The sequence below is a fragment of the Cryptomeria japonica genome, chromosome 1 (genome assembly GCF_030272615.1).
Source record: "Cryptomeria japonica chromosome 1, Sugi_1.0, whole genome shotgun sequence".
Classification (NCBI taxonomy): Eukaryota; Viridiplantae; Streptophyta; class Pinopsida; order Cupressales; family Cupressaceae; genus Cryptomeria; species Cryptomeria japonica.
In genome coordinates this window covers 219,516,578-219,535,005 of record NC_081405.1, presented here as the reverse complement: position 1 = coordinate 219,535,005, position 18,428 = coordinate 219,516,578, and the positions used below count along the sequence as shown (strand labels likewise).

General features: G+C 36.2%; 2 protein-coding genes across 4 annotated transcripts in view; both read right to left on the bottom strand.

The window, feature by feature from the left end:
• The window catches only part of LOC131042897 (E3 UFM1-protein ligase 1 homolog), a 251,377-nt gene that overhangs the window by 183,548 nt on the left and 49,401 nt on the right, over window positions 1–18,428 (bottom strand). For all 3 annotated transcript variants that reach the window (XR_009105331.2, XM_057976226.2, XM_057976225.2), the window contains exons 2-4: window positions 8,748–9,059; window positions 1,222–1,494; window positions 999–1,046 (exon numbers count right to left, since the gene is read on the bottom strand). Coding sequence is in view for 2 of the 3 variants with exons in the window: in XM_057976226.2 (XP_057832209.2) it covers window positions 999–1,046; window positions 1,222–1,494; window positions 8,748–9,059 (633 nt within the window). In the remaining variant the exon portion in view is untranslated. The remainder of the gene's footprint in view (window positions 1–998; window positions 1,047–1,221; window positions 1,495–8,747; window positions 9,060–18,428) is intronic.
• On the bottom strand, window positions 11,286–12,577 carry LOC131873677 (uncharacterized). The gene is made up of 2 exons (XM_059216845.1): window positions 12,027–12,577; window positions 11,286–11,915 (listed from the first exon to the last, which is right to left on the bottom strand). The coding sequence occupies exons 1-2, from the start codon at window positions 12,403–12,405 to the stop codon at window positions 11,377–11,379; spliced, it is 918 nt and encodes a 305-aa protein (XP_059072828.1). The 5' UTR covers window positions 12,406–12,577; the 3' UTR covers window positions 11,286–11,376.

Sequence of the window (18,428 nt, the reverse complement as noted above, 5' to 3'; positions counted from 1 at the left end):
CAGGGAAGACTTCCTAGCATTGGTGTGAAAACATTTTGTGTATTAGAGTTTTACAGAGCTAGACATTTGTGCATTCATACTTCTCAAGCAAAAAATTCAAATCATATTTTTGTCCATCCTTTGCCCTTCTATCATAGCCCTCATTTTGCACTTTTAAATAATTAAACAATAGGCTCCATGTTCAAGTATCTTGAGGGCATCGATACAATTATGTTTTGGCACTAAACTTGAGATTTGGCAATGACAGAAGCTTTATCAGTACCAATATCAGTGTAGCAATCAACCCGGCAACAATCCATAAAACATTGGCATAAAATCCTCTATAATTCTTTTCTGCCTCTTGTTATTCTGTAAGTGTTCCCATCAAGCTACTTTGATAACATGCATTGAAGTGGTAGAGTAAAGCTGTTTGACTTTTGTTTGTATTGCAGTGCCGCTTTATGTTGATATCTGTTATTGCCGGACGAAACAAATTTTCACCAATAAATGAGTTGCTATGTAAATTTCCACAATAATATGGAAGCTTAGCATCAAAATCTACCAATGTAAACAACAAGTTACCTAACAGGCAAGTTATGGAGAAACACACAACTGCTATAGAAATAAGGACATAACTGACTACTCTAACAAAATAGTCTGAGTTCATCATTGAATGTCAATTTCTGCAAAATCATCATATGAAAGAATGTGTTGATGGACTTCTATTATAAATACCGAGTCATGACATTGGGTTTCAGTTTTAAACATTCCCATGTATCACTCTACAATGATAAACAAGCTTACTCTGTAGGAACTCAATGCGCTATTTGGTAAGGTAATTGCATGATTTAAATACTATATTTGACTGATTCTGTCCAAAGACATTATTATTCTGAGAAAATCAATATTCAGTATATGATACAGATGATTTCAAAGTATTATGGCATACTAAAATACTAATAAACTACTCAGAAGTAGATAATACATAGAAGGTTAAAAATGCATTTAAAAAGGTAAACCTGAGAAAAGAAAGATTCCACACTTTCACGTTGTGCATGAGCAAATACCTGTCACATTCAGACACTTCAGTGATTCAGCTAAAGGAGTGAAAGTATAGCATACAAGATAAATTAAAGTTTTATACATGGAAACCCACAAGACCATGTTTTAAACAAGCCCGAGACACCCTGGATGAAACAGCCTCAAGGCATCAGACATTAATTAAAGACAAGGAAAACATACAGCTGGTGTCCAAGACACTCCTGAGCGAAGTGAACCAAGAACTTCCCCATCTTTAATAAGGCCATTCAACAAAGTCTGGAAAAGGATGCCTTCTGTAGAGCTAGTACTACTTCCTCCTCCATCCATTTGTTGAAGCAAATTATTTATGGAACTCCAAACAGATGATAAGTTTGTTGGTACCATTATTCCTCGTACTGCTCCTCGTATCATGGCCCTGATACGAGCAACATATGCAGGAGTATATAACCGGCCACCTTCTAATTTCCCTTGTACCTGAGTACATAGAAATCATAAAGCATATTCACAAGAACTGAGTAATAAATACCCAAATAACTCCAAACATGATGGCTAAGAAAGAATGTCTAGAACATGAAACCTATTTTGCAGAGAAATATATACTTACCATAGTAGCCACATTCATTATAAAACAAAATGCAAGAGGTTCATTAAAAACTGGAAATGCATTTGAAAAATGAAATCGAGAAAAAATTGAAAAACAATTGCATAGAATGTTTTCAGAAAATATCCCAAACCATGTAGAACTTCATACAGAAAACTTTTATCTAGGTCCTAGGCCAATACCAGTCCAAATTGAAAACAATTTTATAATGTCCCTGTCTTCATCTTAGGCATTCGGATAAGTGTCATTAGGCTATTTTATTCTCGTAGGCTAATTACGAGAAATAAATAAGGGAATATTTTTAATTAATTAAATTAAGTTACCTTGAGTTTTTGCAGGTGACTTTATTTAATTAATTTTATAAAGTGACTTTAACTTAAAAAGCAAAACTAAAATAAAGTTACTTTATGGGGCCAAAAGGTTAATATTTTGAGAAAGATGAATTTTAATTACAACCCAAACTGAAACTTCACTTTGCAGCTCACTAGTGATTTGTGTATGAAGTCACTCTAACTAGCTGGGGGGTTTTTGTCCCTGAAACCAACAATTTCATGAGGGTTTACATCCTAAAAAAAAATTGACAAAAACACAAACTTTTTCCATATGCAGAACCAAATACAATTTCATGGCTAAGGTACGTCATAAGTAAGTGCCATATAAAATACTTGAAAGTAAACTTAACATGCAGCTGTCCTTTCACCCAAATACCACAGCAATGACTAATATAATTCAGACATCTCATGATATATTTATTTGATTAAAAAAAGGGAAAAAGGTTAACATCACATCTATGTACCTGTAGTTCCATAATGGAAAGCACTCTTCTACATGATTACATCCAGGTTGAAAGATAATACATATTAGAAACAACTGTTAATCGAAATCAAGGCAGTGTATTATTTATCAAAAGGCCACTTAATTTTGCTAGCAATGACTTGTCATGTATAAAATTCGTACAGATTAGAACCAAAGCACTATGTTATTTAATAAAAAACCTCTCATAGTTGCTAGCATCAGTAACCAGATTCTACCCCAAATATCAACCCAAATTAACATAAATAGGAGTTAGCAATGGCAGGTGATGTTTTTGCTGGGCTACTGGGAGGCTTGGACTCTCAAACTATCTTTGGACCATAGAATGCATTTTGACCTATCACATTATAATTATACATCCAGTTTGCCTTAAGATTGCATTTAAAAATGTGTTCTATGCAATGTATCCATTTTTATGCCTTCCAATTCTGATAGGTTTGGCCTATTCCTAGAGATTTCCAGTTTCTTAGAGAGTTGTCTAACACTTTCTGGGGTGATTTTGGGCAACTAGTCCAAGACTTACTATTTTTAGTAAGTTATAGTTGGACTAGCCGAAAACTCGGCGAGTTTCTAAAACCTCGGGAGTTTTTCTGGTCGACGAGTAGTAAGGGCATTGACTTGCAAAAGAATCTCGCCAAGTTTTTGGTGAGTTTTTCACAAAAACTCGGCAAGTTTGTAGGAAAAACTCGGCTGCATTAAAAAAGAGGCCCAAACACGTCAAAAAGTTATCTATTTTTTTTTTCAAGTCAGTCTCATTCTCTTTATCAGAATATATACATGAAATATAACTTAAAGTATAAGAAAGGAAAAAGACATATTGAAATTTCAATATGTATTTTTCCTTTCTTATACTTTAAGTTATATTTCATGTATATATTGGTAGGATGTTTGAGAGTGGTTTCAGATCTCTCGGAGTTATAACTTATAATGCAAATTCTAGGTTTTAGATCTTTTAAATTTTCAGACTTAGTCAAATTTCAGTAATCAGTAGACTCCTATCAGCATTCTCTCGCTCTCTCTATCTCACTCACTTTATCTGCCCCAAATTTTAGACCTATCTATCTCCCTATCACTCTTCCTCTATCCCCCTCTCTACCACTCTCCATCTCACTCTCTCCTCTCTCCCCCAAGATCTAGACCTATCTCTCTACCCACTCTCTTTCTCACCCTTAGACCCCCGTGAGGGGTACTACCCTCAACCTAATTTTATTTTGCAGATGCTTGATGGCAAAGTTGGGGTGGAAATACCCCAAATCTCAAAAAAATTGCCCTCAGAATCTTCTGTCAGCCTTGTAGTTCATCCAGTTGTGAACGCAATTGGAGCTTGTTTGAAGCCATCCACACAAAGAAGAGGAGCAAGTTAGCTCAAAAACGCTTCAATGACCTTGTCTTTAAGCAATATAATCTTCGGTTGTGCTAAGGAAGGTAGAGGAAGCACCAGTTGGTCCAATTGATTTGGATGATATAGATCCTTACAGTGATTGGACATCGCAGGAGCAACCTCCATTGTTTACAAAGGATGAGATCAATGATTTGGAGAGGCAGGCTATGGAGGAGGAGGGGGGTGGATTTGGTTTCACACTAGATGACATCGAGGAGGATGAGGAGGATGAGGAGGATGGGGAATCATTGCCAGTGCCAAGTGCAACTAGAGGCAGAGCTACGTATAGGATGGAGGACAAGCCACAACCTAAGCCAATCATACCGAGCAAGGAGGCACAATCACGCCCACAACAGACTTCTAGGACTAGACCCTCTAGTTCTACCTCTCCCCTAGTTTTTACTAGAGCTGGGAAGAGGAAGATGTAATTGTATTGATTTATTTACTTTTAGTTCTACAAAAACTATTTACTATTTTGCTTCCAGCCATCAACATTCCTCATAAGGATGCGATTTTGTACCCACTTTGCGTTTAAATATATCTAGACTCAGCTTGTTTCTTTTGTTTTCACATTTATTGACTCATGGGATGCATCTTCTCATTGAATTTTGCAAAAAAAATGCATTTCTAATTAAACTTAAGCAATTATTTAACTTCCCGAGTATTTTGCCGAGTATTGGCTGAGTTTTCCTCAAGTTTTTTTTTCGGGCCTTGGCAAGTTTTTGGTTTTGGCGAGTAGTTCAACTATGAGTTATTATTTTTAGTAAGTGTCAATTTCGACACCATTTGGTTAGTTGGAAAACTAGGCTGACTTACTATTTTTAGCAGTTACTATTTATAGTAACCACTATTTCCAGCAGCTTGTCATAGTTTAATCTCCTCCCAACTTCAGTATGCAACATCTTCAGTTAGTGGGTTTTGTGTGTACCTTTCAGAGTTCTTTTTGGTCAATTTTGTTCATACTTGGTTAATTTATTTTCTCTCTAAGAAATTGGGAGCCCTAGCTTCATTTGCATGAAATCTGAGGATGGACACCCTTGAAGTTTCTCAGTGGTTTTGGACAAAAACCCAAATCCATCTTTGGTGTGGATTCATTCAGGATTCACACCATTGTGCTTCATCATCAGATTGTTGGAGGTTTCAGCTGGAAATCTCTCAGGAGGGTTTGACAAGGCAAATTCTATTTATTTCATTTTCAGAAAGCTACAGGCAAGAGACATGTAGCTTTCATCTAAGCTGAAGTACGAATAACAAATCTGGGTTGATAATTCCTTGTGGAGGCTGAGTTTTACTGAGGTTTTAAAAGTTGTATTTTGTCATTTTGCTGAGTGCTTCTTTGAGTAGAATGTGGACTGAGTTGTCTTAGTTTTCTAGAAGCTGCAAAGTAATTGGTGAAGAGCTGCAAAGACATTGCAGATTGAGAATTTGTATTAGAACTGCTGTGTTGTTTATGAGTGCAACAATGGTGATTTTCAGACTGTTTAATGTACTCCGACACCAGCAGATTGAAAACTTCGGGTGATCAGATCTATATCAGAATCATGCTCAGACATCTTTCTTGTATTGCAGCCCCTAAAAAGTATTAATAAGGTCAGATTTGTTTTAAAAAGTGTTTTCAGAATTCATTCTCAGAATTTACATGGTCTTTCCTCCTAGTGAATGCATGCTATCTATGTTTCAATTTCTTATACAAATACCATCATCATTATGCAATGAAATGTTCACAAATCTGAAACTTAAACCTGCAACTTGCAAATCACATCACATTATCAAGAGCAGTACATCAACTGTTTGACATAATGTTTAAAAGCTGAGTTGGTGATTGAAGGAAAAAATATAAACCTTAGTGGCAAACAAGGTTGAGACATTTCAATGGTATCAGAGCCCAAGTTCCTACCATCCTGTTGGGAGATTCAGTAAAAATTCAGTGTTATGACAATGGGTTCCAGCAGGATTGAAGATCGGATGAAGATGAGTTATGAACAAGAAGCGATCCAACTCTTTGAAGAGTATCAAAGCACGCCTGAGGGGTTTGAAAAACAAGTTTCTTTTTATTCTTTCTTGAGTATTTTTGTAAGATTGAAGCCTAGTAAATTAGGCCTGGTGAACTACATTGGAAGAACTATGAAAGAAAAATCAGAAGTTACCCTTGAAGAAGGGTTAGTGAAGGAAGAAGAAGCACTTGTTTGTGACTTGCAGCCTATAGGAAAACTTGGAGAAGATAAATATCAGTCAATATGCATGGGAGATTGGACTCTAAGCTCTAAAGAAAATAGAACCACAAGTTCACTTCAGCCCTATAAGGACAAGGACAAGGACGTAGGAGAGCCACCTACTGAAGCAATAGATGAAGAGTACATTAAGATTGAAGGAGATGCCATCACGGAGGTTGCCAAACCAGAAAATCAGTCATCTATTGCAGTCACATCCAAGGAGCACTCTTCACTTGAAAGTGCAATTTTCAGTCATTGGAAAGATGTTATTTCAGGTAATGATTGCATGAGTTGCTTGGTAGGAAGCTTGGAGGTAGAGCTACTCTACGAGGTTGATCACACTAGTGCATATGATGGGCATATTGATAGCATATATGAAGATGTTTTCCAATCAGCCAATGATGATGACTCCACATCTTATGTGAGTGTTGATGCTTATGTTGATCCGGGTGAGATGGTCCCTATCTCACCCTACATATTACGTGGATCCTATTTGGGATGGATCTACTTTGGTCATAATGCTGTTCTAACTTCACCTACACAGTTATGCATGAAGGATGGCATTAATAGCATTGATGGTGTTGATATTAAACTTGAAAACAAATCTGATTTAGTGTTGCATGATACTGATCATAAATCAGAAAATTTGTATGGGGTTGATAGGTCTTAAGAGTCCTATCATTTGGTAGGACAGTTGAAGGTAAATGAAGACCAGATTATTGCAGCCATTAAACATTTTGATGACACCCACAAGTTGATGGAAAAATGTTGTTGGAGGTCTTCAAGGATACATATGGACCTTGGTGGTGAACTTTCCCTTTTAGATTTATAGGCATTTAGAGAAACATTAATGGTAATGAAGACCAATTACCTACAAATACTTTCTGATAGAGATCACCTTTTCATGCTTGGTGAGATCTATTTTGATGCGCTGAAAGGGAAAGAAGAGGAGGTAGATAAGCTTACTAATGAGCTTAAGGTTACCCAAGATTCTTTGGAGAGCACTCAGATGGCCCTTCAAGAATCGGAAATTCAGATTGATGATCTCTATGAAGAATTGAGTTTGGCTCAATCATCATCATCCACAACAGAAATCCAGTCTTCTATGGCTGCCATAACACCTGAAGATGAGAGTGGTACTCATGGTTTGAAGCCCTTATGATGGTCAAGTATGAGGAGCTTTCAAATTTGCATGGGCTTGAGGACAGGTATGATTCTGAAATTACTGCGTATACACACAGCCTGCATCATGGAGATCATGAGTCACCTTTGAGGGAGAGCCAATCAAGCACACACCTGGTGGATATAGATACAAAAGAGATAATTGAGCACAGACCTGGTGGACCAGCCACTAGTATTATGCCTACACATGTAGAGGGAGACATAAGTGACTTAGATTTGGTTGAGCCCTTGGACATTCGTGGAGAATTTGAGGGGTTATCTCTTCTAGAGGCCCACCAAGTAGAGCTTACATCTTTTGGACCAGCCTATGAAGGGGTGTACATGGATGGTGGTATTGCTGATTCAGGATTGCTTGAGCATTAGATAGGCTATCATTGGAAAAGATATTAATCATTTTAGGACAGAGGTAGAAAAAGGGCAGTGTAATCAAGCTGGAGGGTACATCTGATCAAAGGATCGTTTGCATGCATTTTGGTAGCTGCTGGTTGTGTTTTGTAGCTGTGACAGAGTTTGCAGTAGTGTTACAGCTTATTTCCGTAGCTGAAATAAGGGCATTCAGTGGCTGTAGTAATGAGAGTTTTATTGTCACTAGCAACTGGGTTGTAGAAATAAAATACCAACATGGGAACAATAATATGGTTATGTCATTATGTTTCTTCCATTTATTGCATGTCAGTTTTGCAGCAATAAGCCTTGTTTGTAGCTCATTGTATGCACCGCCCTGTTTAGCAGCAATTAACATGTGCTTGTAACAATTTTCAGATTAACAGCAGTGATGAAATCAGTGTTTGATGTTATTTCTTAATTATTTTTCAACAAATGAAGTGTGCATTGAGTGATTTTGAGGACATGGCTGAAAGGATAGAATATAATTAAGTAGACCCCAATTCTTGTGGATATGATGTTAACAAGGTCATACAAACTGCAAACTCTTAACTGGAGAGTTACTCTAAATACTTTCTTTGATTCTGATGGCACACCAAGCATGCAATGTAGTTGTGCCTCTATATATTTGGCAGGTTAACATTTCTCACAGGGAGACTCAAGACATAGTCTTACTAGCTTAACCTACAAGTTAAGCATTCTACTCATAGAGGTCATGGCATATAAAGGTGGTATTCCTTTGAGGAAATGAAACATTCAATACTATATTTCCTTGTGCATTACAAGATTAAAGTGGAGCAAAACTACTGGCGAGAGATATGTTACCTATGTTATATAAAAATCTTCTCTCTCTTTTGAATCACATTAACACATTCAAATTTCAGTGCACTTGACCATCTTCTATTATCATTTCCCCTAAAGAACAAAACAGCATGCCTTGAATTTCAATCAATAGTAGGTAGCATTATTTCAGCTGAATAAATGTGTGAATAAAGCAACTTAAACTTCCACAAAGCTAATTAGCAAGATAAAATGGACTTTTTCTATGAGAGCATATGTAGACATTGTTACAAAACCATAAGCAACATTATTAGTTTATGAGATTATAAATGATTTTATGATCAAATGAAGTTGCAAGTCCAGAGTTCCTTACAATTGTTCCTATACGAGGCTGCAAAATACTAGTTAACAACTCTGAACCAACGTGCAATTGAGCCGCAAGTTCAGCCAAAGAGATTTGACTAGACTCTTGCAATCTTTCGTTGATTTCTTCAGCTACAGAGTCCCAATATTTAAGTGACAATACTTCCCCTTGTACAAGCATTAGCTCCTCATTATTTGCAACAATACTTTCAGCCTGCCTCTCAATGTGATATAGGTCAACTCCTATTATATCAGCCAGTTCAATCAAGGATACTCGGCCCAATTTCTGTATTTCTGCCTCCAATTCAGTTCTCAGCTGATCCTGCAAAATTATGAATTTGAGTTATTTAGAAACATTAACATACCATTTCAAAAATCTTCCTACGGCATGTCTTACATATACTTGTTACCATAACAGTCCATATACATATATCCCTACTAAATATCACCCAAAAAATCAAATTTCGCTACCAAACCAATTCTCTGCCAAAAGTTTCAGCAAAAATGCTTCTGTTGGCAATAAAAAAAATTAAATATACTGCACCCATGGTATCACAAAGCATAAAGAGTGTGAGAGCCCTATAGGCATGAGAAGGTCTCTATTTTAGCACAATAGCTATAAGCGATGCATGATCGGCAATTTTAAATAGATGTTTCACACTGTTACAAAAATACTCCAAAAGCACTTTCTCCAATAAAATAAGGCCAATCTTGTAAAGAATGAGAATAAAATTATAATTATGCCCACAAGTGACTAAAACAGATCAAGGGAATTGAAAGTATGCCCAGCAAAAATAATGGGAGGCACCAAAAGTAGTAGCATCACCACAACAGAAAAAAATGTATTAAGGTCTACAAGTAACCAAACTAGGCTTATGGAAATCTATAATAAAGCCAAATACAATTAAAAGACACTATGGCAAAAAAAGCCCATATGAGATAAACCCAAATGATAACCCTTCAAAATTTCATGAGCACATGGCAATGGGCACGACAAAACAGCCCTTGCATTGTGTAATGGTTTCCAACCTTATAAATCTTATGAATTTCCAGCTTCTCTTCCACATCCAAATTTTTCCCAACGATAGGAGCAGAACAAAGCTTCTTCATTTGAGGAGGTTTAGCAAAAAGGAATCTCATGTGATACTAAAGTAAATCCAGATGCAATAGGAAAGTAATACGGTAAAGAGTACACCATGAAATTACAAGGGTTTATAGCAACATCTATAAGTAAACAGCCCGCACATTGTGTTCTTGCTTCCAATCTTTTGCACCTTATGAGATTTTGACTGCTCCTACAGCTCTAGATGTGTAACACATATAGTGGTAAGACAGAGCTTATGTTCTAGCTTCCAAGGCACCTTATGAGATTCTGACTGCTCCTAGAGCTCTAGATTTGTCATACCAATAGTAGCAAGATAAAGTTATTTTCTTATGAGGAAATTGAACAAGATGAACATCAAAATTTAGGATATCATGGAGGTAACTCAAGGCATATTAAAGGCAATCCATAGCCATCATTGAGTCTCATTATTTTTAAATTTCTGATTGCATTTGACTTCAATTGGATAAGCAAAGGTTTCACAAAACAAACCACCACAAGATAAAGCCAACCAAATCTTATGAGTTATTGTTATGACCCTATTATTATATAGTCCTAAGTATAGTAAGGATTAGCACTTGTGGAATGCCTAATCTTAATAGTTTCATTTATTAGTTTTAGCAATTCCTTCAGATGATTTAGTTAACTGAAAGTGCATTTCCCTATATAGTCACACATTTAAATGAGGAAGAGAAAGCCTCTCTAAAACCATCATAACTTTTAATATTGAACTCACATATTATTTTCTGATTATTTCAGGCCACCCCCTCAAAGTGGTAGGCTATTTTATTTATTTTTGCATTTATTTCCAAGAAATATCATAGCAAGTGGTATCAAAGCTACAATTTGGGCCAAGATTGTTGGTTCCGGCATAACTTACAAACCATTGCAAATTTGGATCTGATTTTTTCTAGGTTTTAATGATTACACCAAAGTTGTTTCAGGTAACAAATTAGCTATCTTTGATCATTTTTGTGCAAGATTTTAACATTTTTCCATTAAAATGCTAGTTGATGGGAAACAATTCTCTTGTGATAGTAAATGCCATCATATAAAACTCTTGATGATAAATTATCAACTATATTAAAAAAAAATTGCTATCCCAACTGTGGGAGCAAATGTTTTTTCGGGTGTGTAATGGCTTAAACCAAAGATGTAAATATCTTAATCAGCAATAAATCGTTTGGCCGAAAATTTAAAAAAAATCGGGAATCGGGAAAAAATTGGCAAAATTATCGAACATTTGAAAATATATAATTTTTTTAAATATTCTAAAAAAACACATGTATACACTAAATTTATAGAACACAATAGCATATTACTGGTTTCCATCATATATAAATCATAGTTTGAGACTTTGAGTCAAATACATACCATATGGCATATAGCAAAGTGATATACCAAAAAAACAAGTTCAAGTTCTAAATAATAAATACAATTGAGTCAAATCCATATTGTAGAGCCTAGACCACAAAACAAATCAGTGAAGTCTGAATACATATTAAGTTCATGGTTTCATATCATTGAAAACTGGAAATCATAGATTGCGTTTGCGACTAAAGCTCAAAAAACTCTGTTGCCGCTGAGTGGGTGCTGAAGTAGATGGTGATGCAGCTGCTGCAATATCCTCAACCGGTGATGAATCTGCCTCTTCTGGATCAACAAACTCATCTCCCGCCTCCTCACGTTCGGCCACCTCTGCCGCCCATTCAGCTACCTCCCTCTCCATCTCATCTAACTGAGCGTCAGTGATAAATGCATCCACATCAATATCACCAGTAGCACCATCAGGTTCAGCAATCCAATCCGCTGTGTATGGATCAATCTCATCAATGTCAAGTGTGTCATATGAATTGTTCCCTTGTACCCTCTTTTCATGCAGGCGAAGGTTGTACCACACATATACAAGGTCATTCAAGTGCTTCTGAGTCAACCTATTGCGCTTTTTTGTGTGAATGGCCTCAAAGACACTCCAGTTGCGCTCACAACCAGAAGCACTACAAGGCTGAGATAATATGCGGATTGCAAGCTTTTGAAGATTAGGCGTTGTGGCACCATAATCTTCCCACCACAGATCTGCAAGCATACAAATTGGCATTTATAACTTGGTAAATATTTTTATAAACTTAAAGATTGAAATAAATAGTAAAGTTAAACCGTAAAATAGATTTAAGAGCACATTTTTACCTGGCAACAGGGTGTCTCTCTTACGAATACCAATAGGTGAAGAAAACAATGGCCCATCTCCTTTCTTGTACCTCTGCAACTCATCAACAATGAGGTCTTGAATATTTTCATCAGGAACCAACCTCTGAATACATGTGTCAAGGCCAAGTTGAACCTCCTGATCTATTTTGAAATTGCGAGAGTAAAAGAACTTGGGGTTCAAATAGTAGGCAGCAGCATGGATATGTTGGTGGAGTTGTCGATTCCACCTTCGATCAATTATGCGCCATATCGGTTCATATTTAGTCCTCTCTGGCCCATACAAGTGTTGAATTGCCTCTTTGGCCTTATCCATGGCCTCATATAGATACCCTATGGGGCTTTTATCCCCATCCACCATCCGTAGAACCCTCACCAACGGTTCTGACAACTAGACATGACAAATTTAACAAAAATCAGCAATGTGTAATATTAGAAAATTTAAAAATATATCATCAATTGAAATTTGAACTTTGAACACTTACATTGATGATCTCCTCCATGAGTTTGGCAAATCTATCATCAAAAACGGCCTTCACGACCTTCTCTGCTTCGGGATTCCTACAATAAGGGCTTTGCAACCATCTTTCACTCACAAACATCCTCTTCAGGTTGGGCAATGCACGTAATATGCTCTGTAAGTTGAGGAAATTCGTGGTAAAACGTGTGACTCGAGAACGCACAAGATCCTTACCATCAGTGTGTTGTCTCATAAGCTCCAAGACCCATGTGTGGTTGTAGATGTACTTTGTGATTTCCCTTCCATCTTCAACCACATTCTTCACCCAACTAAGTTTCCCTATGCCCTCAAGGAGTAAATCAAGGCAATGAGCAGCACAAGGGTTCCAAAATAATGACGGATGCCTAGCCTGTAGAAGTTTACCCGCTGCCACATATGCAGCTGCATTATCGGTCACAACTTGAACAACATTTTGCACTCCCACTTCGTTCACCACCTCATCCAACATGTTGCACAAGGTTTCTGCATTCTTCACTTGATTTGAGGCATCAATCGATTTTAAAAATACCACATGTCCCCCTGAAGCAGCTAGAAAGTTTATGAGTGTCCTATTCCTACTATCCATCCACCCATCAGATAAAATGGTGCAGCCATTCCTTTCCCAATTCCTCCTTTGTTGTTCCACCAGCTGATGTGTGTTTTGGACCTCATCCTGCAATAATGGCCCACTCAACTCATAACGACTTGGGGACTTGAACTCCTTACCAGAAATGGTCAATCCACTGACCATTTGCTCCCAATATGGACTCTCAATAATACTAAACAGAATATTGTTGTAAATCCAAAATCTAGCCACTGCCACTCTTGTCTGCTGATGCACTTCCTTATTCCATGAAGTACCTAACAATCTAGGTTGTGCACCAGGAGTGTTACAAGGAATGAAAAAACCAGATGTATTGCTGCCCACCCCAAAATTTTCTGACTCTGTAGAACTGATATTCCTCGATGGGGCTGCCATTGCCTCTGCTGTCCTCTTTTTTTCTACCTTCTTTTGCTCAAATTCAGAAAGCCTTGCTTTTGCCTCCCTTTGAACCTCTTCAGGGCAATTGTCACATACCGTAATATTTTGTCCACTAATTTGTGCAAGGTGAATTTTGAGTCAGTATATGCCACCGGTCATAGTTTTCGTGCAATGGTTACAAATAACCTCTCCTGCCACTGCACCTGGTGTGCCATGTTTCCACATAGGATCCCTCTTTCTACCACCACCTCTACTTGTACCACCTCTAGTTGCAGAAGCCATTATCTTTTATAAAAATTCGAAAGACACCTAGCAAAAGAGACCAAACATGGATCAATAAATAAGAAAGAAACGAGGAGATTTTATTTGTAGTTGTGTGTTTTTTTCTTCTAACTTTTTCTCTTCTATTAATATAATGTGCTTTCTAGGCAATATTTGCTGATTGTTGTTATATTTTCCATGAGCTTTCTGGGCAGATAATGCCCAGAAAGCACATTATGTTACAAAATCTCTATTTTTATTTACAAATTTGTACATAATTCGTACATTGATTGTAAGTTTGTAACAATACTGCCCAAATTTTGTAGGAATTATGTGCTTTCTGAATGAATCATTTACACCGAAGCTTTATGGGCAATATTATGTTAATGTTACATTCATGTTGTTAATTTCTATAACAAATTATGTAGGAATTATGTGCTTTTTGTATGAATTTGTAAATAATTCATTCAGAAAGCACATAATTCCTACAAAATTTGGGCAGTATGATTGTAAGTTTGTAACTATTGTTACATTATAAATGAAACTCTTGGCCATAAAAATTATATACAACGTAACAACACAATACAGATTAAGAATTACATTTAATCAAGAGTCTCTAGTTTTGGCAGGCAGAATCGCAGACTTTGATAGAGTTTAAAATTTAAATAATAAATATTAACTATGATAGAGAAATTCGTGCTCTTACTTGTCCTGTCGAATCTTGACTAAAACCGCGAATTTGCCAAAGACTCCTCTCGTGAAGACAAATGAGTGCTAAAAGGTCAAAACCAATTCGCACACCTGTAAGTCTAAAAACTATTGTTTCCTTCAGCCGTCGTCACGTGAAGACTTGCGCGCGCTAAAAAACCAATACGCGGACTTTATCGGGTGTTAAAAGATATTCACTTTTTAGGGTTGCATGAAAATAACAAATTAAAACTAAATCCGCTTTTCGACACGGGATTTTTTATGCTTTGCTCGCGATTTTATCGCGATTTAAACTATCAGAAGTTCGCGATTTTTTAGAAAAAATCTGCCGCGATTTTAAAAGCGATTAAATCGTTTTCTGTTCTGAATCGCAATAAATCGTGATTTAGCCGATTTTTAGACGATATTTACATCCTTGGCTTAAACAACAAATTCTTTCAATTTTCAAGGCTGATCCATGGCTTGTAATACACATTGGCAAAAGTAAAAAATTATAGAAAACAATCACCACAAAGTCAAATTATTAGCTCCCATAGGATGAAGAAATTAATTGAAAATGATTCTTAAAAAATAGGGGCACAACTACATGTTGTATAAGCAAAAGATTTGAAAAATCAAAATCGATTGAATATTCAAGAGATCATTCAACACCATCAACAAGCATTCAAGAACCCAAGGATCTGCCCCTATTTAATGACCATGATTGTGTCATTGAATTAATACTAGGAAGCATTGTTCATCCCAACAAAAATGCCTATGAATCTGATGATTAAACCTAAAAAAAGGATGAGCCATGGAGAATGTGCCCACATTACAAGGAGATCAACAAGATCACTCATAAAGATAAGTTTCATATTCCTATTATTGATAAATTGGTCGGTTAATTGAATAGTGTAGTTTTTTAACTAAGATTTATATTTTGATTACAATCAAATTCCACTAAAGGAAGATGATATAAATAAGATGTTAGACACAATGCACCACTGAGAGGGGGGTGAATCAGTGGTTCTCAATCTTTTCCCTTTAACTATCCCTATGAAAGTATATCGATTAACAGATCTAGCTGAATGCAGACTTACCAGTTAGTGAGGAGACTTAAACACAAATGCATTCACACACAGGAACATCACATAACACCGGTATGTACGAGGAAAACCCAAGATGGGAAAAACCTCGGTGACCAATGTTGTTGGAGTCTACTGCTCCAATCCAGCCTCACAATAAAACTCTAATTACAATATTTAGGGCACCAACCCAAGAAGCACCAACCCCTGATTTGTTTATAGGCTACAACCCCTGATTTAGGGCACCAACCCAAGGAGTGTGAGGCCCTACCCTGAGCCGTCATAGCATTTCTGTTATTTTCATGTTGGACCTATTTTAGATACTATATTGTGATGCATTTTGGACATAGATTTTATATGATCTCGTGTGGTGGATAACATTGATATGATTATGTCATTTACTTTGATTTGCAGTACTTCATTTTAGAAGAGAAATTATGGATGCATGCTCTATAAATGATTTAATTCCATGTTTATGAGGATAATGCCATTTAGTAGATGATTGTATATGGATGTTATCAGATAATTGGATACTTGATTTTATAATTGAAATTTTATGGGATGTCTAAATTGTATTCTTTTTGATAATAACATACGTGATTTTTGGAATTACTAATGTGCAAGTGAGATATGCAGGAAAATTATTCCATGTGACCATGGAAATTATTCGGAGAATCAAGCCTAGGCCTATGTGCGATTGTGAAGCTAGGGGTTGTCTATTTGGAGAGACAACCCCTCGTTTGTAAATGTGTTTTAATTTGTAAATGTTATGCTTGGATGAGTGTTTAATTTGGAAATTTGTTTAATTTATAAATTTCAAAAGGGACATTTGCCATGTGTGTTTTAGTGATGTGTAATTCTTTTTGTAGTGTCACTTGACACATGTGTTGTAAGATGAGTCGGCATTGTCATGTCTCTTTCTAAGGAAATTTATTTTACCAATGCATATATTTTCAATTATCCTAAAATGGTCCCAAGTAAACCTAGGATAGGGAGCCATTAGAAGGGTTACAAGAAAGAAAACTCAACTAGGCTTGAGAAAAAAATCCAGAACCCCCAGAAACTGAAATCCTTTCTTCCTTTATGCAAAAAGCCTTCCAAAGGCAAGGATAAGATGACTGCAAGTTTATTGAAAGTTTCCTTGAGTGATATCCAAGTCAAAAATATCTCCAGATCCGAGTAGAGAAAGAAACCCCCACAAAAAGGCCTCAAACTCTGCATAAATGTATGAAATCGGGTGCAAACTCTTGGTCAACTGAAGGTTGACCCATGAAACACTCAAAATCAGGCCTTAACTGCTGGAGAACTAGCCCAAACTCATGGATAACTGCATTTTAAGCCCAAATTCGACCCCAAATTCTTGAGATAACTTCACCTCTTTAGGATTCAATATTTTCCCTCCATATGCATATTGGGAACAATTTTAAAGACACAATTATAATAAATATTAATTGGATTTATAACTCATCCAATTAAAATATTCATTTTACATTATTCATGTGTCTATGGATGAAATGTATTGAATCCTAGAGTTTAAAAGATGCACAAAATTTCAATTTCCTTTTAAGAATATTGCTAGGAAATTTTACTACAAGAGTAATTAATTGAATATTTATTAATTATATAAATGTTGCTAGAAAATACCAATTTTTACAACATTGATATAATTAATAAATATAAAATTAATTTACATCTTTTAAAATTAATAAGTCTTAGAAAGACTTAGGGGTTTTAAAGCCTCCCCACAGCTAGGCAAAGACTTATCTTAATACATAAGTGGGAGTCTAAGGACTCGACCACCGAATGCATTACTTTGTATTTCATAAATAAAATACAATCCCATTAAAATGGGAAAAGGGAGAGCAAGGGGAAATATATCGATAGAAAACCTAAGTCTATCATTCATTTTTCATTTTCCACATCGTTGAAGAGGAACTCCGCCTTTCTGCTAGGGTTTGGAGAAGGAGATGAACAATGAGAACTGCGTGTTAACTTGCCTTCTTTGGCAGTTGTCTATAACTTTTTTCGGTCTGCTCCATCTTCGACCTTGCAGGGATTGTTCATAAATCACGACATTTTCCTCTTTGCAAACAAGAAAGGTATTTTCCGAACTGCATTCTTCGAAGACTCTCTGCAAATCTTGGGGTTTTTTTTTTTTTTTTAACAGTGAACTTGGCAATGTGTTTGAGCTTTGCTTGTATTTATGAGAAGAAATCTCTGCATTTTTGAACTGCATTTATGGACTTTGTTTTCCGAAACCCTACACTTTTCTTTTTTACGAAACTCTATTGGTGGGTTTTCCGTTTTCTTTTTCCCTTTGCTAGAAAAAAAAATCTGCATTTTCAAAGGAAGAAATCTCTGTGATTTTTGAAAATTTTGCACAAATATCCTTCACGTTTCTTGTATCTCTGTAATTCGGACAGAATCTGTAGGTTTTGCTTTTCATTTTAAAAGAAAGAAACTCTGCATTTTTTCCTAGATAGGAAGCTGAAGAAGTAAATGGGGAAAAATACTTGGTTTAACTACACGAAATTCTGCAAAGAATTTTTATGAAACCCTCTCTACAATTTTCTGAGTTTTTTAAGTATTTATAAAGAAGGAATCTCTGTAAATTTCATTTTCTGGGTTCTCTGCTTGCATTTCCTGAAAATGAAATACTTTCTGCAACTCTTTACACACAACTCTTCTGCAAATTTCCTGGAAAAGAAGACCTCTCCTCAACACTCTATGCACAGAATTTCTGCAATTTTGAGAGTTTTCCCCTTGAATTGTGTGTTCTTCTCTTGCACTTTTGGCCCTGTAGCATCAAGTCCATTAGGAGATTTACCTCCTTTGCAATTTTACTGAATGCCTGAAAATATTGTTCAACA

Bases quoted from the DNA above. Each gene is read 5' to 3' on its own strand.
- LOC131873677 (XM_059216845.1), bottom strand. From the start codon at position 12,405: ATGGTGGATGGGGATAAAAGCCCCATAGGGTATCTATATGAGGCCATG. The intron at 11,916-12,026 runs GTAAAAATGTGC...GTATGCTTGCAG, and splicing joins GAGAGACACCCTGTTGCCAG to ATCTGTGGTGGGAAGATTAT.